A 26,468-nucleotide genomic window follows, 5' to 3' on the forward strand; every position below is an offset into this window, starting at 1 on the left:
CAGAGTGGCACCCCCGTCCTCAGGGAGCACCCAGGCTGATAAGAGAGAATCCATCCCTGCCCTTGGGGACACTGACAGAGTGATGTGACTAATATCCACTCATTCATTCGTTAAACAAGTACTCTATTGATTGAGCCCCTCTTAAGTAGAAATTACCTTATATTCATTACCTAATTTAATCCACAGTAACACCTGGGAGATAGATTTTACCATGCCCATGTGACAGATCACGACAAAGAGGCCCAGAGAAGTCAAGCAACTTGCGCAGGGTCACAGGGCCAGAAAACACTATCGATGTCAAAAGTACAGCCCAGCTCTGTCTGATCCCAAATCCTCTTCTCCTACACCCTGTGGCCAGTCACAACAGCGACGACAGCTGACACCTGGGGGGAACTCGCTACATGCCAGTCACCGCTCTCAGTCCGTCCACATTTCTCCGGGCCTCAGGTATCATGGTACCCGTTTAATAGACAACAACTGAGTCTCAAAAAGGTAATTTTGCCCCAGAACATGTCTAGAAGTTGTCAGGGTTGGGCCTGTGTTTAGGGTTTGGGTTTTGGACATCAGGGACCCAGAATTACCCGTCGGGATTTGAACCCAGGCAGTCAAGCCAGGCTAGGCCAGAAGTGACCCAGTGTTATCACTTCTGTGGCTGCCAGATAGCAGGTTATTAATAGCTGTGAGGTGTTCATTATTGCTGAACAGTCAGCAGCTCCCAGAGGGGAGCATAGGGTCATGGGACTCCAGCCAGGTCAGCCCCCCGCCCCCCAGCCCCATGGGGGCTCGTCCTGAGAAGCCGGATCGCTCAGCTGGGTCCCACAGCCCCGGGAAACCTTACCCAACCAGGCGGCCGCCCCATGACTGGGAGTGGTGACCCCTGTCACACTTGTGAGTGTGCAAGCTGTGTGGATGTTTCGTGCGGAAGGAGACCTGTGACCTGGTGTCTTGCTCCGGGTGAGAGGAGGCAGTGAGGGTGTCTACCAGGGGCTGGCCTCCCCACGGTTCCCAGCCTCAGGGGCCCAGCAGGCCCTGAATCCAGGCCCGGCATCCTCTCTCTTTCTCAAGCTGGACAGAGAGGAGCAAGGATGGAGCAGCTGGGAGGGAAACCATGGGGAATGAAGCAGAGACACCTGGGGTGGGGGTGGAGATTCTTCTGGAAGCCAAAAGCAAACAGATATGCAAACACCCTCTGTGAATTATTTCCCCGGAAGTCATCTTCCTGCTGCCTCCCCAGGAGATGGCAGCTCCCAGCTCTCAAAGTCCCAGGGAAAGCATTCTTCTCCCTGCCCCATCCCAGAGCCCCGCTCCCACCCCACCTGTACCACAAACCTTTCCCCCAGAGATCCTGGAGCCCTCCTGGGAGGGCTTCTGAGATGGACGCTCCTGAGGGCCTGGCTTGCCCGAGTCCTCAGCAGGGGAGCAAGGATGTACACTTGCAAAGATGGGTATAAAACCCAGTCATGGTATTTTGGTTTAAAAATTAAAAAGTGAGGAGGGAGAAAAACAACCAAATTATACTAAAGTAGGAGAAGAAAAAGGCATTGACGTGGGCACTAGAAATAACAACATAATTATAGTGACCATTGTGAGCACACCCTACATACCAGGCACTGTACTGGGTACCTTCACACGTCAACATCACTTCCTCCCCTCAAGCTCAAGAGCAGGTATGATTGTCCCCATTTTGGAGATGAGAAAGTCGAGGCCCAGAGAAGCGATTTGGCCAGCGGCAGACCCAGGATTCCAACCTAGATCTGTCAGAAGTCCTGGTGGGGCTTAGGGCAGCCCAGATCAGGCTCTGCAGAGGCAGCAGGCAGGATGTTTGAGGAGAGGTCCCTAAGGGCTGGCCTCAAAGGCCATCACCCCACCTCCTGGGGACTTCTGGCCTCCAGATGGCTGCACCAGCTGCAAATGGGGTGCGAAGTGGGGACACAGTCTCCCCACAGGGAGCCGGAGGAGGTGATAGAATGGGGTTCTCAGAGGAGACAGGCAGAGCCCCAGGAGGGAGGTACGTGCTGGCATCTGCCCCACTTGGAGCCAGACCTAGGGAGCATCAGGGGATGCGTGGGGAAACATCACGGCCCAGCCACCCTTGGCTCATAACAAATACAGAGAAAAGTCGGGTGGGGACTGCAAACGTGCACTGGGAGGTGAGGGAAGGTTGCAGGCCCCAAAAGGCTCATCAGGCGCCAATATCCCATGATTCCAAACATCTACAGCAGCCGAATGAAGGCGAGGGGGTGCCTTCCTGAGAATGGTGTCCATCTTAATCAACAAAGAAATGTCTGATGGCAGGGATTCTGTCTCCTCCCTCAAACTAGAAACTCTGGGAGGGCAGGGAGCACCCTGAAGGCAAGGACCATGGCAGCCGCCTCAGACTGGGAGCTCCCTGAGGGTAGTACTTATACTTTCTTCACTAACAGACTAACCACCCAAAGGCAAATGCAACCTTTTAAAATCTGTTTCAGCTGTCGGTCCTCTGGTCCTGAGGGGACCCAGGCCCGGCCTTCCTCCTATAGGCCCCTAGGCCTGACGGGTCCTTTTCCTTTGAATCCCTGTTCCCCTCGGTTCTAGCTCATCCGCCTTTGGAGTCACTCCCACCTCCTCCTCTGCAGATGCTCAGCCAGGCCCTATCTTTGCCTTGCATTTTCCCTTTCCAGGCAGATTATAAGTATTCACTGATTCCTTCCCTGCCCTCCCCTGTTCCCCATGTCCTGATGGATAATGTCCTGTGGATGCAGCTGAATTCTCTTCCTCCCAAGAACTCTGAGGCCAACCTGGTGGGGCCTCCCAGAGGTCATCTCGTCTGGCCCCCATCTTTAGGCTGGTACGTGCTAAAGCCAGCCCCGGTAAGTGAGAGCCCATTCTGCACCAGGGCATAGCCCATATGGCTGCTATTCCATAAATTCTGGAGGATGCGAGGGAGGAAGGAAGGAAGGGAAGGACAAGATTCCATAGCCTTTTTTTTCCTCCAAATCCCTTGTGCTTCTCTCTCTGCCAGTTCTTCTCAGGCTCTAGTCTCTCTCCCTCATGCTGTAGATGAGGCCTACTTTCTTTTGGTGAGAGTTCAATAAAACTGAGTGGCTCTCCTCATTCTAGAAATTTGGACAATACTTCTTTGTCCTGCCTGGGTCAGCCCTTGCCCTGAGTCTTCCCACCAGGGCAGACTGCTGCTGGTCTCTGACTGCTTTATAAATATCCTTCCTTCCTGGAACCTCCCTCCACCCCCTGGGACCATCATGCATCCAGCCAAGACTTATGGATGGGAAGGGACAAAGGTCCTAGCCCCAAAGAAATGACCATTTAGTTAGATGGTTCAGATATGATTGGTGAGTAACAACTACCCCAAAACATCATAATTTGAAACAACAACAGCCATATATTTACTCACAACCCTGTACATTTGGGCAGGAGATTGCTTCCCTCCTTTTTGTGTTGTGCAAGAGTGGCTCACCTGGGGCTAGAGAATCCAAAATGACCTCACTCACACGTCTGGGGCCTCAGCTTGGGGTGGTTGGAACAGCTGGGGGCTGCCTGAGCCCCTCTCTTTCTCTCTACATGGCCTCTCTCTCCAGCAGAGTAGTTGAACTTCCTTACAGCATGGCAGCTGCCTGCTAAGAGGGGAAAAAATGGAAAGTGCAATCTCCCTCAAGGCCGAGGCCCAAAAGTCCCAGAACATCTGTTCTGTCACATCCTCTTAGTCAAAGCAAGTCATAAGGCCAACCCAGATTCAACAGAGAAAAAGTAGACTCTTTTTCTTGCAGCATGCAGACGTAGGGGTGGAAAGCGCTGCTGGCAGCCATATTTGGACCCAGGCCACCACAATGGCACTAACGGGTGAAACTGATCCAGAATCACCAAGTTCTGTAGGGATCCATCCAGCCTCCTTACAGGAGGAAAGAGTAGGCTGTCAGGTTCCTTAGAGAAGAAGTACCCAAAGGCCTTTGGGGCTGTGGCCAGGGTAGGTTGCCCCTTAGGAAAATGGGAAAGGGGCTCAGGCTGGGCAGAGCAGAGTTGAGAAGGAGCGCTGTGTCTCCAGGGAGAACAGTGGCCAGACCAGAGGGGAGGCTGTGAGTCCCACAGAGGGGAGAAAGACTGGGACAGCTTGGCACTGAGCCTTGAGTGAGTCCCACAGAGGGGAGAAAGACTGGGACAGCTTGGCACTGAGCCTTGAGAGGTCCTTTGGGAAGGCTGCAGGGGGTGTATGAGCAGGTCTTATACAACTGGGGGATGCAGCATGTTCGTTTCATCCTTCTTTTTCTCCAGAGTCTATTTAAAGACTGTTTCTGTCTTCCAAGGCTGCGTGTTGCAATCTCTTCCATGCTTAGGTTTCGGATCTTCTACTGACGAGCCCCCGCCCCTAGAGACATCTCTTGCCTTGCCACGCTTGGGGAAATCTGGATTTCAGCCCTGGGTTTGGCCACCACCACATCCTCCCCCGTCCCACTTTTCTTCTGCCTGTTTGTATTCAGTCTAGACGATTCATTTTTATTTGTTGATGTTCTGCCCTAGCCTGGGGCAACTGTGGTGAGGTGGGAAGAGCACTGGAATTGGAGTCAGGAAAGCTGGTTTAAATTCTGGCTTGGCCATTTACTGGCTGTGAGTCGATTCGGGCAAGGTATTTACCCTCTCTGACCCTCATCTACCAAGTAGAAATAATGAGCCCCATCTCCAGGGTGGCTAAAAGGAGGAGACAGGGCCTGGCACAGGGGAAGAGACCTCTCTGTTCCTCATCCCCACCACCAACTCTGATTTCCCCGCTCCTCACCCAGCCCTGCTCGAGTCCCCACCTGTCAAAAAGCCTGTCTACCCACCACTCCCGCCAGTGCCAGCCATCACCTACCTCCATAGTCTTGGGATAAAACAAACCCTCAGTCACCAGGCCTCAGTTTCAACAATGTCAGTCAGATAACAAATGTTTATTGAGCATGTCCCAGGCACGTTCTAGGAGCTGGAGATACAATGTACAACATTGAACGAGACAGATAAAAATCTCTGCCCTCACATTGCTTGCATTCTAGTAGTGGGGGAAATAAGAGGAGGGGTAAATTTTAAAGCTACACTGTCCAGAATGGTAGGCACCAGCCTCATACGTATACTGCATACTTGACATGTTGCTACTCCCAATTGAGAAGTTTGATGAAAGCAAAATACACATCAGATTCGAAGACTTAGTACCGAAAAACATAAAATCTCTCATTAATCATTTTTATATTGATTCGATGTTGGGATGATATTTTAGATATGCTGGGGTTAAGTAAAATATATGATTAAATTAAACGTCACCTGTTTCTTTTTACCTTTTAACATCTGGCTCAGAGAACACTTTAAATTACATACATGGTTCATTCACATCATAGTTCTATTGGGCAGACCTGTTCTAGAGTATGTTAGATGGTGGCATGTGCTATGGGAAAAAAAGAAGGATGGTGAAAAGAGGACCCCAAGTGCAGGGTGTTGATTGTAAATGCAATAGTCAAGCAGCCTTGCTGAGACGGTAACAAAACTTGAAGATGAGAGAGCCATGCATGCCACATCTGGGGGAAGAGCACTCTAGGAAGAGAGGACCGCACGTGCAAAGGCCCTGAGGTGGGAGCGCACCCGCGAGGAACAGAGAAACCAGTGTGGCTGGAGCCGAGTGGCCAAGGTGGGGTCAGAGGTCATTGAGTTGGGGAGATCAAGGCAACACAGATGGTGCAGGGCCTTTTAAGGCCATTGTATGGACTTCGGCTTCTTTCGCCGAATAAGACGGAGTCTGCAGGGTTTTGAGCCAAAAGGTAATATGATTCAGCTCACGTTTTAACAGGCTCACTCTGGCTGATGAGAATGCAGGAGAGAGAAGAATCTGGGAGGCCAGTTGGAGGCTCAGGCAAATATCCACTTGGGATGACAAGAGCCCCGACCTCATAGGTCGTGTGGATTGTGTTAACTAGCGGAAGAGCCACAGGTGGAAAGTGCTTGGAAAATGAGCACTTAACTAGAACCAAAGCTGCACGAGGGCAGGAACCTCACCTCCCATGCCCCCCCCCCCCCACCCAGCGTGGCCAGGAGAGGCAGGGGGTGCCCTCCCTGATTAGCCACCGAAGTCACCGCTACCCTCCTCAGGGTGTCTCCCACAGGAGGATTACAACCACCTCCCTGCAGGGGTGGTCCCTGTTTAAAACCCCTCAGCTGCTGTTCATCCCCAGGTCATAGGCTCTTGGCGCCGTGGGTGTGGCAGGCAAGGGCTATTCCTGCCTCTCTCTCCCACCTTCATCCCCTCACCCTCTCCCTGCCTGAGTCCTCCCTCCATGCCTTTGCTCACACTGCCCCTTCTGCCTGGGATGTCGGCTTCAACCCTTCCACCCGCCCCTCCATGTTCTGTCTTCTCCTTCGCACTCTTTAAGGGGCAGCCTAAAGGTAATATAATGAGCAGACCTCCCAGACTCCACCACCCCCAGTCCATCCCCACTCCCAAGCTGGGTCAAATGCCCCCATCATAATTTATGTATTTTTCTATTTGTGGATTTATAGTTCTGTGTCTCCTCACCCACCCTCACCAGATCCTTGAGGGGTGGAATTGTGTCTTATTCGTAACAGCATCCCTTGCCCCGGCACGATGGCTGGTGGCCCAGTAAATATGGTTTGAAGGAATAAAAGAGGCTAGAGAAGTGGATTTGGAAGCACTGTTCATAAATGCCAGAGACCCAGACAGCTTCCACCTTCCCCGGGCCTGCAGGAGAGCTGGGCCTACGCAGCAAGGCAGGGCAGGGAGTCCCCTCAGGGGCAAGCGGAACTGTGGGCCCACCTTCCAGAGGCTCAAGGAACTCCAGGACTACTATGTAAAACTAATTTACACCCTGGGGGTACAGGCCCCACACAAGCACCCCCTTCCCATTCCCGGCCTGTTGTAGCCAAGGCTCCAGAGCCAAACCCAGCCCCCTCCTGTCCTCTGGGAAACAAGCTCAGAGACATGGCCAGTTCCTTCCCTGACAAGGGACATTGCCTGGATCACATGACTCCTGAAGGCAGCTCTACTCATTGCAGGGCCCTTGGCTCCTATCTAAGGAGCTGTCTCTCCCTCCCCCACTTCCACAGATGGCAGAAGATGAACGAGCTCCCCCAGGACGGGCCCAGCCAGAATGGAAAGACTCTGGCCCCCAGCACAATGAGGTGGGTCACCCCATATCCTACACACCTGGAACCCCTTTCCCAGACCTCAGGCAAATGCCATGTTTCCCATGGGAGGAGGGAAAGGGGGCAGGAGGAAGTCTGGAACAAAGATTCAATGGAGAAGGAGAAACCAGGAGGAGCTTTGAGATCAGAATTAAATTCTTTAATACAAAATGCTTTTTTTTTAAGATATATCTGTATTTCTTTGTTGTTGTTTAAAAATAAATATGTACTACGGAATATCTCGAAAAACTGCACTAGAGACAAAGATGTGATGTTAATATCTTTTTCCCCCACAATTATTACGGATAAACAGTAGCACCAATAAATAAATGATAACAAATATTAAAATTAAAAAAGGAGAGAGATTTAGTATGTAGAATTCTCTATTTTTTCTTGTTTTGTTTTTACATATAAAAAACAGAATAGCAATGTCTATCAGAATCATATATACATAAACATATATATATATATATATATATATATATACACACAAACACAAGTTGCCAAATATATATATAGTATGTAGATGTATATTGAAACCTTATTTCAAAGGAATGTGTGGTGGGGAGCCAAGGGAAAGGGGAGGGCAGAGCTGAGTGTTAGCAAAATTAAATATCTGTTCAGGACAAGCTAGTGACTGTCACCGATCAGAGCAAGAGAGATTGGAAACAGGAATTTTATACACAAAGACCAGTACAAATAAGAGAGAGCGAGACAGCAAGAGATAGATCTCATAAATAGTTGAAATTAAATATTAACCAAGAATACTGAAAAAAACCCTACTCTTTAATTAAATTAACTGTTTTAATTTCTAATTAAAAGGGCATATTAAATAAGTACCATATATAAAACACTTCTCTTTTCTCTGCCTCCAGGGTGGGCACGGGGACCCTGCCCTGTCTCTCTATGCCGCAGGAGGGTCGGGTTGGGGGATGGAGGTGGGTTAACCACTCACACACACACAGCCAGGTCTCCTGGGGGGACAGAACTAGTGGTTTCAATGGTCTGAGGACATCGGGCCCTCCTGGGCTGCGCCCGGGAAGCAAAGCTGGGAGAGGGCCAAGGCAGGAGGCCCTTCCCTCGGAGGACGAGCTGTCACTGGGCAGCCCTTCCTCCACCAACGTCTCTCTTCTCTTTGCCAAGGCATGTCAGTGGCCTCCTGGGCATCTCGGAAGCGGGTGAGAGAAGGTGAAGGCTGCCCAGACTCCTGAATCTTCCAGGCAGTGCCCCTGGGGGCAAGATGCCCGTGCAGCACGTGGAGGGGTTCTCCAAAGCACAGCAGTGTCCCGAGGCTCCCCCAAACTCCTGGTCAGAGCCAGCGTCCTCATGCCCTGTACCTGTTGCCTGTCTTTCTGTCCGTTTGACTCGGGATAGAGGCTCGGGGCCAGGGCTGGGTTTGTCGGTGTTTCCAAAAGCAGGCCAAATTTGCCCCCGTGCCCTGGCCTTGCGCGTTCCCAGGCAGGGGAGGGGACCCCGGCTTCCCTAAGAGGGATAATAAGATGATGCCAGAGTCTCTCCTTCCATCCTCTTCCCTGTCAGGATCTGGGTGGGGACATTCTCCTCCCAACTCAAGTCCACAGCAGTCAAATACATCCAGTGAAGACACCAATAACATTAGCAATGTTAATTTAAAAAAAAAGAATATATATATTTTATATATATATATAAAATATATATATTTATTTTTATATATTTTATATATATATATAAACGTATGTATGTGGGTGGGTGTGTCTACAGGAATCCCAGAAATAAAACTCTCTAATCTTCCGGGCTCGGTGATTTAGCAGCAAGAGAAATAAAATGGCGATCCAATTCCAAGAGGGACCGTGCTGGGTCACCCGCCCGGGAATGCTTCTGCCGGAGTCTTGCGCTCCGGACCCAAAGTGCTCTGCGCACAGCCTCCTCTTCCTTCATGTCAGGTTTCTGGATTCGGGACTGTTCTGTTGATGGTGGTGGTGGTGCAGGGGCAGCGGCTATGGGTCATTCTGTGTCAGTCTTTCCTGGTGAGACGTCTCGTTCCCGAAACCCTGAGGGAGGCTCCTTCCTCCCACCCGGCTCACCGCCTTGGCTTGTCACATCTGCAGAGAACGGGAAACAGAGGCTGGGGGTTAGGGCCAGGGGAGGAGCCCTGGTGGGGAGGCTGCAGCCTCCCCTTCCTGCAGCCCGAGGCCAGCAGGGGAGAGGACAGAGAAAGCGCGGTCCTGCCCCTGGGAGAGTGGCAGCTACGTCCGGGGCTCCCAGTCTGCCCTCTGGAGTTTACAATCTAGTTGAGACAAGACAAAGACAGAATGACATCTCATCACAAGCAACAAATGAACACGTCCCAAAGAACAGTCCCTACTTCACATTTAAGAGCTGATAGGTGAGCAAAGTTGGACCAAGTTAATCAGCAAAGCATCCCTGCAGAAGGAGATGTTTCAGTGCAATCCCTATGGTGCTGGTTTCGGGGAGCGAGTTGGGAGAGCAAAGGATAGGGCCTGTGCAGAGGCCAAGCAGGCCAGGAAGCTGGCTGGGGAAGTGAGGCTCCCAAGAGAGGCGGAGCCAGCAGGGCTTGGGGCCCTGGGAAGGTGAGGGACACACCTCCCCTCGCCATGCCCACCGTCCGGGCCTCAGCTGCAGGTAGGCCCCAGGTACCAGGCTGCCTTTCCTTTCCAATATGCTATTTAACTTAGGGTGGGGGAGGCAGAGGGGACTCCTAGAACTTTCCCATCATGCCCCTGCACCTCGGTTGCTCGCCTTTTACCCTCCCCACTTGAAGAGAGGTCAGAGCAGGCCCTGCCCTTCTGAGAGCCTAGGAATGGGGATCCTAAGCCTCCTATTTGAGGACTGAAATTCCCCCATACAGCCAGGTGAGAGGATGGGTTCGGGTAACTTCAGTTAGCCCCCAGGTCACTGCAGACATCCCCCATCCCATCTCTGCAGAATGATCACCGTGGTAACCCTAAAATGGCAAATCCCTTATCTTCTCTGAGGCCCCTGGGAGATGTGGAGACCCCTCAACCAGCCCTGGGGTGAGGCAGAGCCCCCACCCCAGCACTAGTGTACACTTCCTGCCTTCACGTACCGCCAAGACAGACAGAACCCACAGTAACACCCCCAGGGCTGATCCCCAGCCTCCCTGACACTCACAAGCCACAGGAACACGGGAGACAGGGGAGAGAGCTACACTCCAAGGACCCTGTTAACCAATGAGGCATCTGGACTAGCTGGGGGCACCCTGGCCCTGCCCGGGAATCCCCATAAAAGCCTCTCCTTCCTGGGTGAAGCTTACGCTGGCCCAGAGGTCTCCCTACCTTTGAGCACAGGCCAGACGGGTATAAACACAAGTGAGGCATCAAAAGATTGCCAGCCACCTGTCACGGCCCTGTGCTCTTGCCCTCACCCCTGAACTCAGTCACGTATTCACTCACGCACTTGACACTTCCTTGGTCCCAGGTGTGAACAAGGGACAGAGGCACAGATGCCTGGTGGGGGTCACACAGATGAATAGAACTTAGGCCCAGGTGTGAGGAGCTCACAGCCTAATATTAGGAGAATGGGTGTGGCTCCCTCCCTCCACCCATCCTAGGGGCATTTGGAAATAGGTGGGCTGTTTGGGGTTGTCGCCGTGATGACTGGAGTATTAAGGTATCTAGCGTCCCTTGATGTTAAATCTCCTATCTGCCCTAAACCAACAGGCAGAGCCCACACCCTCCAGGACCCCAGTCTGAGGATGAACTCAAGCCCTGTCCCCAAGGAGGGACACTGAGGGGATGAGAAACCCAGCAGTGCAGACCTCAGAGGCGGTGGCGAGGCCCCCGAGGGTTTGCCCTTTGTAAAGGCAGTGTCCCCCCACGCCGGGAAGGGCCCTCCCTATTGGCAGCAAAGGTAGGAATCACGACGTCAGAACCAACAGCCACTACGAGCAGGACCACAGGACACAACACTCAGCCTGCGTCCACACCACCACAGGAAGCCACACTGGCCTGCCCACTCACACAACCAGGGCAAGCTCTGAACTGGCCCTGGCAGGCCAGCCAGCACCCGCTGCCCAGCGCAGGGGCCCCGCGAGCAGAGAAGGCGGCAGTCACCAGGCAAGCAGCTAGAAGCTGAGCAAGCAGCTGGCCCCTTTCAGGTGCGTGCTCGCTCGCTCTCGCGCGCTCTCTCTCTCTCTCTCTCTCTCTCTCCCCATCTCTGTGCAAAGCCCCTCTCTGACTTGCTCGCCCTCTGGGAACCAACCTGCAAGTACGTTCGTTTAACTCAAGCTGCCTCGCCTTGCAACGCGAGTCTGTGTTTTTGCAGGAACATTTACACGTCTGCGGATCTTGTACAAACAAATGCTTTCTCCGCTCTGAGCAAGGCCCACAGGGACTGCAAAAGGCAAAAGGAAAGACATCTAAGCTAGAGCGTCAGCAGAGAGAGAGAAAAAAATCCATGCAACACCCCCTACCAGGTCGGCAGCTGCACCCCACCCAGCTCACGGGCCCCACACCCTTCCACGCCCTGGAAGGATCCGACGCCACAGCGGAAGACAAGAGAGAGCGGCGGAAAGAGGCAGCACTGGCTAGGAAGCCTGCCCGCAGGAAGAGGCGGACGCACACGGGCAGAATGCAAGGACAGGGCTGCTGTAAGGGGCAGCGCTGTCCCACGGGCACAAGTGCAAGTCTCGGGCCACAGGGCACCAACGGCAACCACCCCCGAAAAAGCGCACCTTGACTCTCCACCTGCTGGGGACGGCAATCGGGGCCACCTCCTCCCTGTGCGAGGGCTCACGCCCAGGCCCCTCCACCAGAGGGGGGCTGAAGCAGGGAGTGACGGCAGGCTAGGCCCAGAGGCAGGGTCCACAGGCCAGGCCACTGGTGGCCCAAGGGTCCCCAGCAGCCTCAAACCCAGAGGAAGAGGCCACCCTACAGGAAGGCTTCTGTGGGTGCCATGGGTTGGGCTGGAATAGGGGGCTCTCCTCCAGAGGCCCCAAGTCCACAAGGAGGGGCCGCGGTGGTGTTTGACGCCACATCCTCCTTCAGCCAACAACGAGCTGCCTCACCTCATCCACGCCCCTTCCTCACGCCACGTCTGTCCTCCCCACCCCCGCCCCCCAGCTTCCAGAGAAGTGCGGAAGCCTAGAGCAGTGGAAACCAGTTGGGTGAGCAGGCATCAGCGCCCGGCACCCGTGCCAACATGGGCCCGCCACCAGTGCCCAGTGGGTGAGGGAAAGGTGGTGCCCAGCCAAGCCAGAGGCCCCTCCCTGAATCCTCCAGGCCCACTCTGCCCACCCGCCCACCCCCAACCCTGGACCAGCAATGCCGCCACCACATCTACCCATCGGTGCCAATTAGTGGAGTGAGAGTGAGAGAGAGACACTAGGGAAGATGGAGGACGGGAGCCAGGGAAGGGGAGCAGGAGGGAGGCAGGGTTCCAGGGTCCTGCAGGCGGGAGTTTGATTGGGGGCTGGGGAGGCTCCGGGAAACGAGACAGCGGTGGCACCACGTACGCGCTCCAGGATTTATACCGGGATTTCTTGCGCTTTCTTTTTTGCCCCTTTCCCTTTCCTCGAACTGATTTTCTGGAAAATAAAAAAACAGAGACAGACAGAGAGAAAGCCAAGGGGGTAGGGGAGAGGAAAGGAAGCAGTGAGGAGGGCAGGACACAAGGACACGCTCCGAGGCACGAGGAAGAGCTTGCACACGTGCACGCACGCGGGATGGGCCGGGGCGGCAGGCACTCAATGGCGCCTTCTTTTCACTTTACCCTGTGGGGGGTGGAGAGGCAAACCCAGCTCCTAGCAAGGCTGTGTAGGGGGTGGGGATCAGAGGCTGGGTGGAGGGCACCGGACCCACAGGCCTCCACGCTCATGGTGTCTCCTGCTCCCAGGCAGGCGGCAAAGCCTAGAGGGCAGGCTCTCTGCCCAGCATCCCTGAACAAGTCTGACCCTGAAGGTCAGGGGCCGTAAGAGGTAGGCCAGAGTTTGGGGAGAAGGTCAGAGACCTGACTCGATGGGGGGCGAGAGAAGGGGGTGCAGGCTGTACTCCAGGCACCTTCTGCCTTCATTTCCAAGTACCAGGGCGAGGGGTCCCTCCAGAGACCCTGCCTCTGTGAATCCCAGTGTAGGGGAGCAGCTATCTTGGGAGCTGGCGCAAAACCAAGGGTGGCACATGAAAGGCGCCAGCCAGCCCAGCCATAACCTGGGCTGAGAGGCGGGGCCCCAGGCAGGCGGCAGGGTGGGGTGGGAGTTAGGGAGGCGTGGGGAGGGGGCCCTGGGCGGCACTTGGCGAAGCATCCTCTCCCCAGCCTGTCAAAGCCTGCTACACCATCTCACCGGACTCCCTTCGGAGCCCAGGCGAAACCCCACTCTCCCTGTGGGCAAGGCAGGTGTTTGGGGAACAGGCAAGGGCGGCAAGCTGAAGCCTGTCCCCCTCAAGGGAACCAGCCCTCTCCACACCTGCCCAGCCCCAGAGAATGCCCCTCAGGATGGCTGCCACATGGGAGAAATGAAGGGGAAGGGATGGAGGAGAGGGGCAAGTCTGTTCCCTCTCGGGAGAAAGTTCTGGAGGAAGGAAGGTCTTCACTCACACGGGCACAGACACACTCTCTCTCCCTCTGAGCCTCCTGTCCCCAGTCACTGCTCAGCAATCCTGAAGTTGGGGACTTAGGGAAGAGGCAAGGGGTTGAGGCCTAGGGGGCTTCAATGTCACCAGAGCATTGGGGGCAGACAGGATGATGGGTGGGGGAAGGGCAGAGGTGCTCTCTCTCAGTCTCTTCCCCTGCAGGCTCTCTCCCGTGCCAGCCGCTCGCCCTGTCTTGAAGGATCACCGCTGCCAGACCTCACCCCCTGCTCTATCCTGACCTGACCCTCCACACTGAGCAACTGAAAGCCTCAGGAAATGGCCAACATTCACCTCTTTCTCCCTGGCCAAGGGGGCTGAGCGTCTCTGGCCTGCCTCACTCCCGCAGGAGGGCATGCACCAAGAAAACACCCCAGCTGGCCCCAAATCCAACCGCACCACCACTGCAGCCACCAAAAGAGGCCATTTCCTCTAACACACAAAAGCTGGCCTCTCTGCCACCCACTCCCTCTCCCTGCCATGGGTGACAGGAGGCTAGAGCAGGCCCGGGAGCCAGCATCCACGACGGCCCCCGACACACCAAGACCGCAAGTCCTGGCCGGCAATGGCCCGGAGTTGCATCGTCTCTTCCAAAGGAAGTTCCAGGCACCAGGCTGGGTTTTGTCAGTTGTTCTAGAGCCATAATCCTAGAGTTTGCTCCATCCCATTACTGCCACCACAAGTCCCCATGAAATCAACTCTCAGACCCAGTGAAGCCATCAGACCCCCCTGAGAGAGGAAGCCAAGAGTCCCAAACCAAGACAACCAGCCAAGTAGAGGGAGAAGAGCAAAAGTCATGGCCACTTACTTTTCTTGCCTTGCTCTATCTTTCTTTGGTCTGCAGTGGGTAGAGAAAGAGAAAAGAACAAAACAGAGAGGAGTTCAGATGGTGATGGTAACAAGAACAATAATAATAATAATAAAAACTTAACATAGTATTTATGATACATCAGTACAGTTTTAATCTCTTGACATATAATAACTCATTTAATCCTTATAACAACGCTAGGCAGTACATACTATTATTGTGCCCATTTTACAGATGTGGAAACCGAGGCACATTGAAGTAATATCGAAATGCCCACAGTTACACAGCTGGAAGGTGGAAGTGGGCTAACAAGTGGAACGTACTTAACCCTGGCCCGGAGTGGGCCCCCTGAATTCGTTCAGCAGCCATTCACTGAACGAATGACTCCGTGACTCCATCCTTACCTGCATTCACATTTGTTGTGCTGTAAGAAGCTCATCTCTCCTATGTGCTGGCCTTGGTGAGGTTTGATCCGCATAATCTGGAGGGAAAGGAAGCAGATCACAGCGGTTAGTGACCCAGCCAGCCATACCCAGGTGGGAGACCCCATGGCTCCTGCCACTCAGCACCCAGGGGTTCTACAGAGCAGGGAAGGGTGGTGGAAGTACGGGGGGACCAAGGGCTCTACCAGAAAGAGCCTCAGGCCCACCCCAACTCCCTCTGCCCTGCTGACCTCGAGGAGCCCCTGTTTCTCTTGAGGGCAGACATGGCTGCAGGGTTGGCCAGGCTGGGAATTTGGGTCCTAGGTTCTTGCCACTCCCCATCCCTCCCCTCCTCTTATCCCCTCCAGGCCTCACCCTACCTCCAGTAGCTACCCAAGAGCCACCCACTCCTCCCTGGGGTCTCAGAGTTCCCTCCAGCCCCATCCAGGCTGAGATGTGCCCCATCACCAGGCAGTACCAAACGACTGGCTTTTTAAACTCTCCACAGACCAGGCTCATCCAGCTTCCCAAACAGAGCCCCCAGGGAGGGAGGGCTCTCTCCCTCCTAGAGAGGAAGGGAGGGGCTCCTGTCATAGGTGTCAGCCCCCTCTTGAGCTCAGGGGACAGAGGTCAGGGAGGAGGAGGAGGTGGTCGGGGCTTGCTGGAGACCTGGGCTGAGAAATGCAAGCATCTTTTTCTCCAAAGAGGGTAAGACCTCCACATCTCCCCTTGACTGACTCAGGGGCGAGAGCTGGGCAAGGCAAGCCTGGCTCCTCCCTTCGAGAGCTGCCCAGGAGAGGGCCGGGGACCACCTGTTGGCAAAGCCTAATGCCCCCCCCCCCGCAGCCCCTCCCCCGCTCGCCGCAGGTGCCCACCTGCATGGTGATGTTGAACTCTTCGGTGGGCACACACTCCAGACCCTCATCATTGCAGCAGCCCCCACACCGCATCAGGGGCACACAGGACGGCTTGAAGATGTACTCGATCTCATCAGGGTACTCCTGGAAGATGTCCACCAGGGTCTCAATTGGACGGCAGTAGCTGCGCTGGTAGACGTCCATGAACTTCACCACTGCATGGCAGGGGGTGACACATAAGCCCAGCAGGTCACGTAAGAGGTGGCCGGCCCTTCTCTCCACCCAGCTCTGTAAGGCCGCTCCTTTCTGTGAGAGGTACCCACTATAGTCCTTCTGAAAATCTAACTTAAGTCTCTTGGCTGTGGGTGAAGTCCTTTCCTATCTTCCCACCACCAACACTGATGAAGGCCTGTTTTTATTCCAAAGATCACATGGCACTGTCAGGTTCTAAGGGAGTCAGCCTGCCACATCTGATCCCCTTGCCTCGCCATGACAGCCAAGCCAATCCCTAGGTCAACCTTGATGCCAGAGGAGAGTCTGAGTATGAGTATACCTGCTGGGGGTCTCTAAGCTTCCCGTGAAAGGAGGGGCAGCCAGCTTGGCAAACCCGCTCTCCATTTCCCTCCAACTCCCCACAGCAACTGCCACACCATTAACCGACAACCACTTACTGAGCACTTCTTATGTGCTGGGCACTGTGTACAGGAGTCCATAGATGTCACCCCAAACAATTCTCCCCGCCCATGGTACTCTGAGCTTCTAGTAGGAGCCCCCATTTTACAAATGGGGAACTAGAGGCTTACAGAGGCTGAGCAACTGGCCCCAAGGCCACACTGCCAGTAAGTAACAGAGTTAAAGTCACCTCTGACATCAAAGCCTTCCCAAGCCAACATCCTGTGAAACAGAGGGGAAACATCAGGGGGCACTTTGCCACCTGCCAGACCCCCTCCCCAGACTCGGGCTGAGGAGGTGGTGGGCATCGGCACAGGGGCTGGGTCTGCCTAGAAACAGCAGGTGGCTATGGGCGGGAACACTGTGCTGGCCCTGCCAGCCACCGATAACCCCACCCAGGAGGGCAAACTGCTTGCATCATGGAAAAAACGGTGCCGCCACTGCAGTCACGGAGCGTTTCTAGGAGCTGATCTGGAGGGAGACCAGGGTAAAGACAACTTCCCAGGCTGGCCGTGGAGCCTGGGGTGCACCGGAGCATGAAGGGGTAATTCTGGGCCACAGAGGTAGGGCCCCTGAGAATAAATAAAGTCAGGACTCTGAATGACTACTCCAAACTGTGGCCTGGCCTGCCACTCCTCATCACCCCTCCACCACCACCACAGAGCAATCCCGTCCCTGACATGAGTTTCCCCTGAATAGAAGGGAGGCAGCAGCACCCAGCCAGCGAGGAAGCCTGGGCTCTGGCCAGGACTTGGTGTGACCTTGGGACAGTTCCTCCCTCTCTAGGCCTCAGACTCTGCACATCTGTGCAAGTGGGTTGGGCTGATCTCTAAAGACACTGAAACAGAGGTTGAAGTGTAGGGTTTTGCCTTCCATCTCCAGCCCTAAGAACAAGCGCCCTTTTCTCAGCCCAGGTGACACAAGGTTAGAACCCCACCAAGACATCTGGAGGGCATACTCCCAGCTACCTCTCCCCAGAGGCCATAGCTGAGCCTCTCCTCACTCCTCCCTCCAGAGGGGTGAAGGAAGATGAGCCTGGGTGCTGGGGAGGGGGGTATATATAGTGGATTAGGGAGAATGTGAGGAGCTGAGGGGAAGTGGGGAGGCTATACGTGTGAAAACAGGAAGGAAAACAGTGGGGGCTCCCAAGCCAGTCCTTGGCCTTGCCTGAGGTCTCTGCTTCCCCATCCAGACAATGGGCACAGAATTCCCCACCGCTACAAGGGTTAGGATCAAGCGTCATCAAAAAGAGTATAAACTAGACCAGGGATCTGAAGAAGTCCTTTTGTAAGCCAAGTCTATATTGAAGAAGATGACTAATCAAGAATTCTTGCCCTGACACTTCGTCGTGGCTGGGGATAGAGGTGGCCAAGACTTCAGGGCCACAAGGACAGGACGGCAGAACAGTGTGTGGCCTGGGTCATGGGAGTTGGTAGCTGACAGTAAAAAGATCCAGGGTGGGAATTCCTTGGAAAAGCTCCCTGGAATCCTCAAGGCCCACAGGAGGTAGAGGGGGGTGACTTCACCACACCCTTCGCACCCCAGCCAATACCTCCAAGGAAAGCTGTCCTGCTTTTGCTCAGGCATGGGCACACATACACTCCAACTTCAGGCTTTGTGGTTTTCTTTATTTCTCTAAGACAACCTTTACCCCAGCAAACAAAGACCATTTGTCTTGCCTCTCCCAGACCTCAGAGAGAGACCACTAGAAGCTGAGGCGGGGTGGGTGCACCCTGGGAGCAGAGGCCTGTCAGTGGCACAGGCGGGGAAGCCAGGCCCTGGGTCAAGGAAAGGGCTCCTGAGTGAGGAAGGAGGCAGAACTGGCCAGGCATCACCACCAGCCTGGGGAGTAGAAACACTGCCCCTGGCCACCATCCGGGCCACTGGATTTGGGTCAGGGAAACTCGCCTGGAGGAAGACCCCAGGGCCTTCCCTTCTCAGAGGTGGGGAGCTGGGGGAGTGGCACATCGGGCTGGAGCAGAGGCCACATTCAATAGTGGGGAGAGCCAGGGCATCCCTAGAGAAATGGGAGGATCTGTACTCCAAACGGCGGCAAACAAAAGGCAGGCAGACTCAGGCTGGGCAGAGGGGCGGGGCTCCTGGGAGCTACAGCCAGCCCTCTGCTGGACCAAGAGGGAAGTTCACAGGCACCCAAACCTACTCCCCAGTAGGGCAGGGGGAGGCTGTAGGGCTTTCTCTCTCTACCCCCAAAGGAATGCCAAGTGGGGGCAGGGAGTTCCATGAGCCCGGGCCCTCTGCACCTCCAGCTCGTACACAGCCAGCAATCTAGACAGCAGGGGTCACAGCCTCTGCCACACAGACCCCACAGGTGGAATCTGGCTGGGTTGGAAGTGACATGGAGTACCCATCCTCCCCTGGGAGTAGGGGGGACAAGGGACACCTCCCCTGACATCTGGGATCCTTGAACACTATTTGTCTTCCTGGTCTGTGCTTGCAACTCCCTCTCCAAATAAAATTTTACTGGAAAGAGCAGAAGAAAAAGACCACAAGTCCTATTTCTAGCCGTGGTCTGAGTAGTACAGACAGAGTCCTCCAGAATGGAAGGGTTAATCTCCCGGAGCTCACCTTCTCCTTTCTAGATCCCCAGATTCCTGTGCCCCTTCCCTACCCAAACCCCAACAGACCTGAGAAGGAACTGGGCCTTTCCACCCATCCCCTGGGGGATCAAGGGACACCCCCCCCATCCATGTGTAGGGGTGGGCGCTGGGGGGGACTTACCTTCGTGAGGTTTCTGCTCTCCTTCTGCCATGGGTGCAGCCTGGGACCACTGAAGACAAAACAAAGAACGAAGAATGGGCATGGGCAGAAGCAGGGATGCACAGACCCAGCCACCCCGCCCCTGCTCCCTCCTTAAGTCCCTCCCAACCCGAAGCCTCTGGCTTCTCCGCGGCTTCTGAATGGAGCAGGGCACCTCCGGGGGCTCTCCACAGCACAAAGCACCACCCCTGGGCTGCTCCAGTTCTGAAGCCAAGGAAGATAAAGACTGACCAGATATTGGGGGGGGGGCCTCAAAACACAGGAGGAAAACACCAGAATGCTGTGCTGCCCAGGTCCCTGCCCCTCCCCCACATTTCCCTTTCCCAGCCCTCACTGGCCCCTTGCTGAGCTAAAAGAAGTGAAGTCTCTCAGCCCCCCTGACTCCCTGGTCCAAAGCCACGGGTAAGTATTAAGGTCAAACAGGAGGACAAATTTGGACCGGGGCAGGAAGGAAGGACTGGGGGCAAGAAAAACAACATGGTGACCTTCTCCTGCTGACATAACAAATACCAGGGTGCGCTGGTGCTGGGGTGGGGGGGTCGGTACAGAGGACCGAAGGGCACCAAGCACCCTCCCCCATCCAAACTCTTCTATCCTCAGGAATACTTAGCAAAGCCACAGGTTGCCTAGAGGGTAAAACAGGGGAGGAAACCCTGGGGGAGGGGAGGGCCCCATTTCTCCCTGTGCACCAATCTCCCTAGAGCATGAATTTATCTCTAAAGCCCGGAGCCTCAGGTTCCCACCTTGTTCCCTGGTTTCTTCTCCCTCCCAGATGCAGGGGGGGTCCCAAGTCCCTCTCACCTGCTGGGCACCTTCCTCAAAGGCAACCAGGGAAGCCTTTTATGCCTTAGCACTGCCCAACCCCTAGGGGGCCCCCTGCACTACCTAGGCCTGAGGCCTCTCATCCTTCCCCACCCCCACCAGATCATTCCTCCCCTCCCCAGAAGCTGTGAAGGTCAACTAGCCCAACCATGTGGACCTGACAGTACCCCGCAGGCAAAGGCTTCTCCCAGCCCTTCCAGAGGGTCTCCAGTTGTCACCAACTGCCCACTCCACCTGCCCCTCTTTTGGGGCAGATCCTGAGCAGCAGAGCTGCACTCTAGCCCACAGAACTGCAGACTCTGCAGAGAGTCTGTCTATCTGTCTGTCTCTCTCCTTCCCACATCCCCCCACCAATACACCCCAGACCCCCAGCCTTGCCTCCAGGGCCAAGGTCAGATAACAGTTTCCAGGATCCCAGCTGGAGCCTCCCCCTACAGTTCCCTCAGGGACCCCCCTGGAGTCTCTGCCTCAGCCCCTCACCCATCCCCATGGCACCCCCTGGCTTCCCTCTGCCAACATTCTGCCTATGCCCTCCACTCCTCCTGGGCCCCAAAGAGCAAAGGGGTCAGAAACTTCATACCCCCTCCAAGTCCAGGGGGCACTGGGAGGGGCAGTTCTGGGCGGGGAGGGGCCAGGTGCCCTTCTCTGGGGGCCTCTGAAGGTCACACTGTGGCCAGGCAGCCTCTCCTCCCCCTCCCCCCCCCCTTGGAGGCCTGGAGCCAAGGCCTTTGTGCCAGGGTCTGAAGAACTCCGGGTGGCAGCAGGGACCCCAGCCCATTTCCTTCCTTCTGCCACTCTCTAAGGGGATTCTGTGGCTAAAGGAAGAGCGGAAAAGGATCCCTTAGGTGGTTTTGGGAAGCAAGGTGGGTGGGCAAGTTTGGAGTTCCGAAAAAACCACCTGCTCCCGCTCCAACGCCCATTTCACCAGAACAAAGTGTGTTTGCAAGGCTGGCAGGAGCTCCCTCCAAAGGTTCGGGGAGAGCTAGTCCCACACGGCCCATGTCACAGCAAATTTCAAACCATTTTTCCAAAAAGTGTAAAGTGGGATGAGGACCCTCTTTAAACCCTCCCTTAGGCCACCCCCATAAAAGCTAAAGCACAGCTCACTCGGAAGTGTGGGGGAGGGGAGGGAAGCAGACTGTCACCAAGTCGGGACTTTAGGTTGAGTCTCGACAAAGCACCCGGCTGGGCCCAGGCAGCCCGACTCCTGACAGCGATCATTCTTTTCCCGGACTCTGGGGCCGGAGAGAGGTTAGATGGGTCTTCTCAGCAGAGGGGAATAAAAAATAAAGAGGTGGCAGGGGCTTCTCTTCGAGCAGAGAGGAAATGGGTAAGAGACGTTAGGAAATTCCTCCTAGGAGGAGGTTAAGGGCTGGGGACAGCGGGAGGGAATAGGGGTGGTTCTCCGGGTCCTCTGCATGGGACTACCTCGAGAGGTCACCTTCCCGCGGAGGGCAGGCGGGGGGAGGGGCGCCGCTCGCCGCCCCGGGTTCCCGGCTCGGGCCGCCGCGGCTCCGGGAACACGCGGCCGGCCAGGCCCGGGCTGATGTAATCGGCTCCGCGCCGCGCGCGCCCGGCCGGGCGGGGGAGGGCGGGCACCGAGCGGGACGCGAGCTGGGATGGGCGGGGGTGGTGCGGCGCAGGTGGCCCGGCGGAGAGGGGGGGTCCCAGCAGCAATCCACCCCAAAACTTTTCCCCAACTCGAGACGAGGGCCGCAGAGATCGAGCGGCAGTGACAGCAAGCCCCTCTCTCGCCTGCACCCTGCCTCCTCCACGCTGTCTGCCTTCCCCCGGTCCAAGGTCCGAGCACCCCCACCCCCGCCCGCTGGGCTCCGGCTCCCGCCCCCGCTGCCCGGACTTCCAGTTCGTCGGGGACCAGCGGCCGGGAGCAAACTTCAGCCGCCAGCGGCAGCGCAAGCCCAGCCCCCTCAGCTGCCTCCTCCGGCTCCCGCCCTCCGCTGGTCGGCCCAGATCCTACGTGCGGTAACTCTGGTGGGTGGGCAGGGCCCGCGTGGGCGGTGAGACTCTGTCCCGGTGCCCTCCCACCTAGCGCGCGCCCCCTCCCCCTACACGTATGAAGATAGAGGCGAAGCCGCGCGCCTGGTGCCCAAGGACCCGCGTGGGGCACTGAGCCCCCACGCGCGCACTCGCATGCACGTCCCCAGCCGGGAGAGGCTCTCGCAGCGGCCCGCGGCGCCAGGCGGGCACGGCGGCTTACCTTGGCATGGTGGAGGTAGAGCAGCAAGGCAAGGCTCCAATGCACCCAAGAGAGCAGAAAGTTCATGGTTTCGGAGGCCCGGCCGGGGCCGGCGCGGCTCGCGCTCCCTCTCCGGCTCGGGCTGCGGGGCGGCCCGCTCTCGTCGGCGCCCAGGCGGGCGCCTCTTCCTCCCGGAGCCGAGGCCCGGGCCAGGGCCTGAGGCGCGCGCGCGGCTGGAGCACTGTCTGTGCACACAGCCGCGTCACCCGTCCATGAGCCCGGCTTCCGAGAGCCGAGTCGCCACCGCGGCCCCCTCTCCTCTTCCTTCTCTTCTTCCTCCTCCCCCTCCTCGGACTGCGGCTCCTCCCGGCCCGAGCTAGCACTTCTCCCGGTTCCGCCCGGCTCGGCTGCCCCGGCGCGGACCACGGCTCCTCCGGAGCGAGAACAGCCCAGAAGTTGGACGAAAAGTTTCAGTTCAACGCCGCGAGCCCCGACCCCCTCCACCCCGCCTCCGGGCGCGGGCTCCGGCTCCTGCCCGCGGCTAGCCGCCGCGTCCACCGTCGGCCGCCGGCCGGGGAGGAGGTGGGCGCTGGGGCAGGGGGCGGTGTCTGTCTGTCCGTCAGCGCGGCTGGTCCGACGCGGGATCCCGAGGGGGAGGGCTCGCGCCGCGCTCTGGCGGTCACCCCCAAAATCAGGTCACTCACTTTGCCCCTGTCCCTCTCGTTTCTCGCTCGCCAGCGCGCGCTCTCTGACCCGGTCTCTCTATCTTCCTCCACTTCTCTTTGGAGCTCTTGCTACCTCTTGCTTCTCTGCTGGTTTCCAAAATCCGAAGTGATTTGGGGGAGTTAAGGAGCAATCTCCCCAAACGGTCGGCCCGATTTAGCGGGGAATGGGAAGCAAAAATAAATTAAAAGGGGGAAAGAATACGGTTTAAAAAAAAATGTTTCAGAAGAAAAGGAGGAGGGTAAACCCTGGATAAATGAATATCAAATTCCAGTGCGGAGACTCCTGGCTGGTGACGCCGCTGGTTCGTCCGCCTCGCCGATGCGTCTCCCGACCAAGCGCCGCTGCCGCCGGCTCCACTCGCCCCCCGCGCCGCGGCCTCCTTGCAGCCCGGCTGCCCCAAGCCCCTGCGATCCTCACCGCTACGAGCCGACTAAAAAGAAGGCCTGGCCCCGCCCCGACACGCCCAGGGGCGGGAACAGACCCAGCCTCGGCTCTTTGAGTCCGTCCCCTCCGCGCGTCTTCGGCCCCTGGCGCTGCCTTCGCCTGGGGACCCCAAGCGAAGCCTGGGCCCCCACCCACACCAGCGAAGCGAAACCTCGACCCCCCCCGCAAGGTTCACAGCCTGAAAATTACCTGTGCGCCCCCCTTTGCCCGGAGACACACACGTCCGCGCGGTATTTGGGGGGAGGGTACAGGAAAGTGAGGTTATGTGCGGACAGGACTCGAGAGCTATTCCCTCTATGCTGGGAATATTGGAGGGGGCAGGGGTTTGGGGGAGTCGGAAAGGGACTGGTGGAAAGAGGGACACACAGATCTACTGGAATCCTGGGGTGACCCCTGGCCTTCTCCCCCGCTCCAACACTCTCAGCTACCCCCCCCCCAACACACTCACACGCGTCCTCACTCTCACGCAGATGCTGCTCTCCCTCTCCCAAGTTCACCCAGCTTCCCTGTGGTGGCTGAGCGCCCCCTAGTGACTACCGTCTGCACACCCCAGCTCCGGTTCAAGAGGCCTCAGGAAGAGGGTTGAGGGAGATTACCCCTGATATCCCCATTTCTGACCTCTCAAACAGTGGCATGTTTGGGACTCAAATGGCCCCATGTGCACAGAGCCCAGTGCTGGGCACAGAGGGCATGATGTATCCATCTGGACGCTGTGCCCTTCTGGAGCCCTCATCTGGCCTGCTGCAGCCAACAGGCTGGGGTGACTAGGGTCCTTTGGGAAGTGTTCAGGGAGTCTCCCCTGGGGAGAAGTATTTGGCACCGTGTTCGTGGGGCTGAGAACAGGAAGCCGTGTGGTTCTGGGGTTAGTCAGTGGCCCAGAGGGGAGAGGACCTGTTGGAGCCCACGTATGCACTGTGGAGTCTGGCAGAGCCCAAAGGGAGAGGCAGCTGGGCAGACAGAGGCCCTTGTTCCTGCTTCCCGCCCCCCCCCCACGAGATGCTGCCAGGGAACTGAGGCCAGGGGGCTGGTGGGGGCGGATGGAGGCCAGGGCCTGAGTGATGATTCAAACCTACTCACCAGCACTAAGGAACGTCTGTAGGCCAGCTGCCCAGAGCTCCCACCAGGCCGGAGGCCAAGGCTTCTATCAGCCCCAGAGTCCAGGCTCACAGCTCATCTTCTGAACGGAATTGGGGAGTTCTCCTCGGCCGCCCCCAGACCTCCAGGATCCCTTGCCTACTTCTCGCAGCTGGCAGTCTCTTCTCCCTTTACCTCCGTCACCCCCGTTCCTTCAAAGCCTCCCTCTCCCCCAACTCCTCATGTCTTCCCTAAGTGCTCCCCAAGGCCCCCCAACTCACCCTTGCATACAGGAACCAGCCTGGAAAAACTCCTGGTTGGGCTTTGACCCAGCAGCTCCCAGGCTCCCCCAGGGAACAAGGGAGGTGGGGGGGTGATACCTGTGGGAAGAGAGGGACTAACCGGTCTTATTATTCATCCAGATCTGGCCAGGGCCTGGCCTGGGGCTGATGCAGCCTCTGCGAAGGCCTGGGCTGAGAATGGGAGCTAGGCTGAGAACAGAACACAGCAACTCCTCAGCTCATGGCGCTGTGGTTTGGTGGGGGTGGTAGGTTACCCCTTTAGTACCCCAGTTCCACGGGAGTGGTGTCCTGAGGCCCTTACGAGCAGAGGGGCTGGCTCAGCCGCCACCCTATCACACCCTCTCCATCGTTCATGCCTCCAGTCCTGTCTCCACCACCTGGCAGGCTCCCCAGCAACAGGGACAAGGTCTTTTTACAGTTAGTCTCCACCTCCCAGGCAGACCTCCTCACCAAGGCTCCACCCTCCAAGATGCCACGTGGGACATGGAAGCGAAGCCACTAGACTTCCTCCTTGCCCAACCTGGTCCTCGTCTAGCACCCCCAGAACATAAGATGTGGGCACCTTGGCAGGGATCCCCTGCCTTATCCCTACCCTGGGGCCGGCAGAGCCCAGGACAGAGGCTCCCTGCTTCACCACCGGGGGTCACTCTGGCCCCCTCCTCTGCATCCCTTCTCATCCCAGCCTTCCTTGGACCCCGGAGAGGGCTGAAGAGGTCTTAATAAAGGACCCTGAAGTTGGGAGGAAGACCGAGGGGTTCCAAGGAGGGATGGCCATCAGTTGTCACTTAATAGCCACAAGTCTCTCCCCCACCTGAGCCAACCATTCCCCATTCAGCAAAGTGTGTTACAGCAACCTCTGTGAGCTCTGCTCAGGAAACCAGGGGAATGAGGGAGCAGAATTGCAGCCTTGCCTGAAGGGTTCTGAGCACCCTTCACTAGGGTGAGAAGGGGTCTCCCATCTCCACCCTTCATTTCAGAGCCACAACCTGGTGGTGACTTGGGGGTGGGGGGTTGACTCTGGGTCCCATCCCCCAATGTGATGTCACCAGCTTTCACAGTAATACACTGTCATGGATCCAACCCCATGGGTTATCATCAAACTGAGAGCCCCACGCTCCCGGGTCTTCAAAAATGGGGGCCAGAAACACACAGAACAAGAACACAAGTCAACAGCCATAAGACCACATCACATCTCTATAGCATCTTCTCCTTCCATGGACTTAATCCCCTCCAACAAACTTGATTCCACTTATCCTCCCTCTGCAGACCGCTTCAGGACAGGGACTATCAGGGCAGACTTTCCCCCCAGAGAATTCCAAGGGTACAGAGGGACCCAAGGTCACCCAGCAACATGGCAAGGATGGGTGGGGGCGTGTGGAGCAGCAAGCAGCCCGGACAGAGGTCACGCTGGGCCCCCTCAGCAGCAACCTCAGCCCCACTCGGAGGGCCCCACCTCACGGCCAGGGCAGCCTCGGCCTGAGGCTCTGTAGTAGTTCAGAAGGAGCCAAAGAGGAAGGGGAAGGTGTTCCAGGTGAGGGGGAAGGGGAGAGAAGGGCAGAGGTGGGTGGAGAAGAGCATGAAAGGTGTCCAGAAGCCAGCAGTGGCCCCAGACAAAGGGAGTAGTGAT

At 56.6% G+C, this 26,468-nt stretch overlaps 1 protein-coding gene across 3 annotated transcripts; it reads right to left on the reverse strand.

Annotated features, from left to right (window-relative positions):
• Nucleotides 1–7,293: 7,293 nt before the first annotated feature.
• VEGFA (vascular endothelial growth factor A) lies at nucleotides 7,294–23,435 on the reverse strand. 3 transcript variants are annotated; one of them, XM_036868005.1, is made up of 8 exons: nucleotides 22,317–23,435; nucleotides 19,238–19,286; nucleotides 15,845–16,041; nucleotides 14,952–15,028; nucleotides 14,548–14,577; nucleotides 12,629–12,700; nucleotides 11,377–11,508; nucleotides 7,294–9,236 (listed from the first exon to the last, which is right to left on the reverse strand). In XM_036868005.1, exons 1-8 carry the CDS (start codon nucleotides 22,380–22,382, stop codon nucleotides 9,215–9,217), a joined length of 645 nt encoding a protein of 214 aa, XP_036723900.1. In that variant the 5' UTR covers nucleotides 22,383–23,435; the 3' UTR covers nucleotides 7,294–9,214. The 3 variants fall into 3 exon arrangements, with proteins under 3 accessions (XP_036723900.1, XP_036723901.1, XP_036723902.1); XM_036868006.1 differs by lacking the exon at nucleotides 12,629–12,700 and having other exon boundaries at nucleotides 22,317–23,434; XM_036868007.1 differs by lacking the exons at nucleotides 11,377–11,508; nucleotides 12,629–12,700 and having other exon boundaries at nucleotides 22,317–23,434.
• Between the last annotated feature and the right edge of the window lie 3,033 nt (nucleotides 23,436–26,468).

This window comes from Balaenoptera musculus, chromosome 11 (genome assembly GCF_009873245.2).
Source record: "Balaenoptera musculus isolate JJ_BM4_2016_0621 chromosome 11, mBalMus1.pri.v3, whole genome shotgun sequence".
NCBI lineage: Eukaryota > Metazoa > Chordata > Mammalia > Artiodactyla > Balaenopteridae > Balaenoptera > Balaenoptera musculus.

Excerpts from the sequence above, each read along its gene's own strand:
- VEGFA (XM_036868005.1), bottom strand. The coding sequence starts at position 22,382 with ATGAACTTTCTGCTCTCTTGGGTGCATTGGAGCCTTGCCTTGCTGCTC. Across the intron at positions 19,287-22,316 it reads TCTACCTCCACCATGCCAAG|TGGTCCCAGGCTGCACCCAT; the intron begins GTAAGCCGCCGT and ends TTTTGTCTTCAG. Across the intron at positions 14,578-14,951 it reads CACAACAAATGTGAATGCAG|ACCAAAGAAAGATAGAGCAA; the intron begins GTAAGGATGGAG and ends TACCCACTGCAG.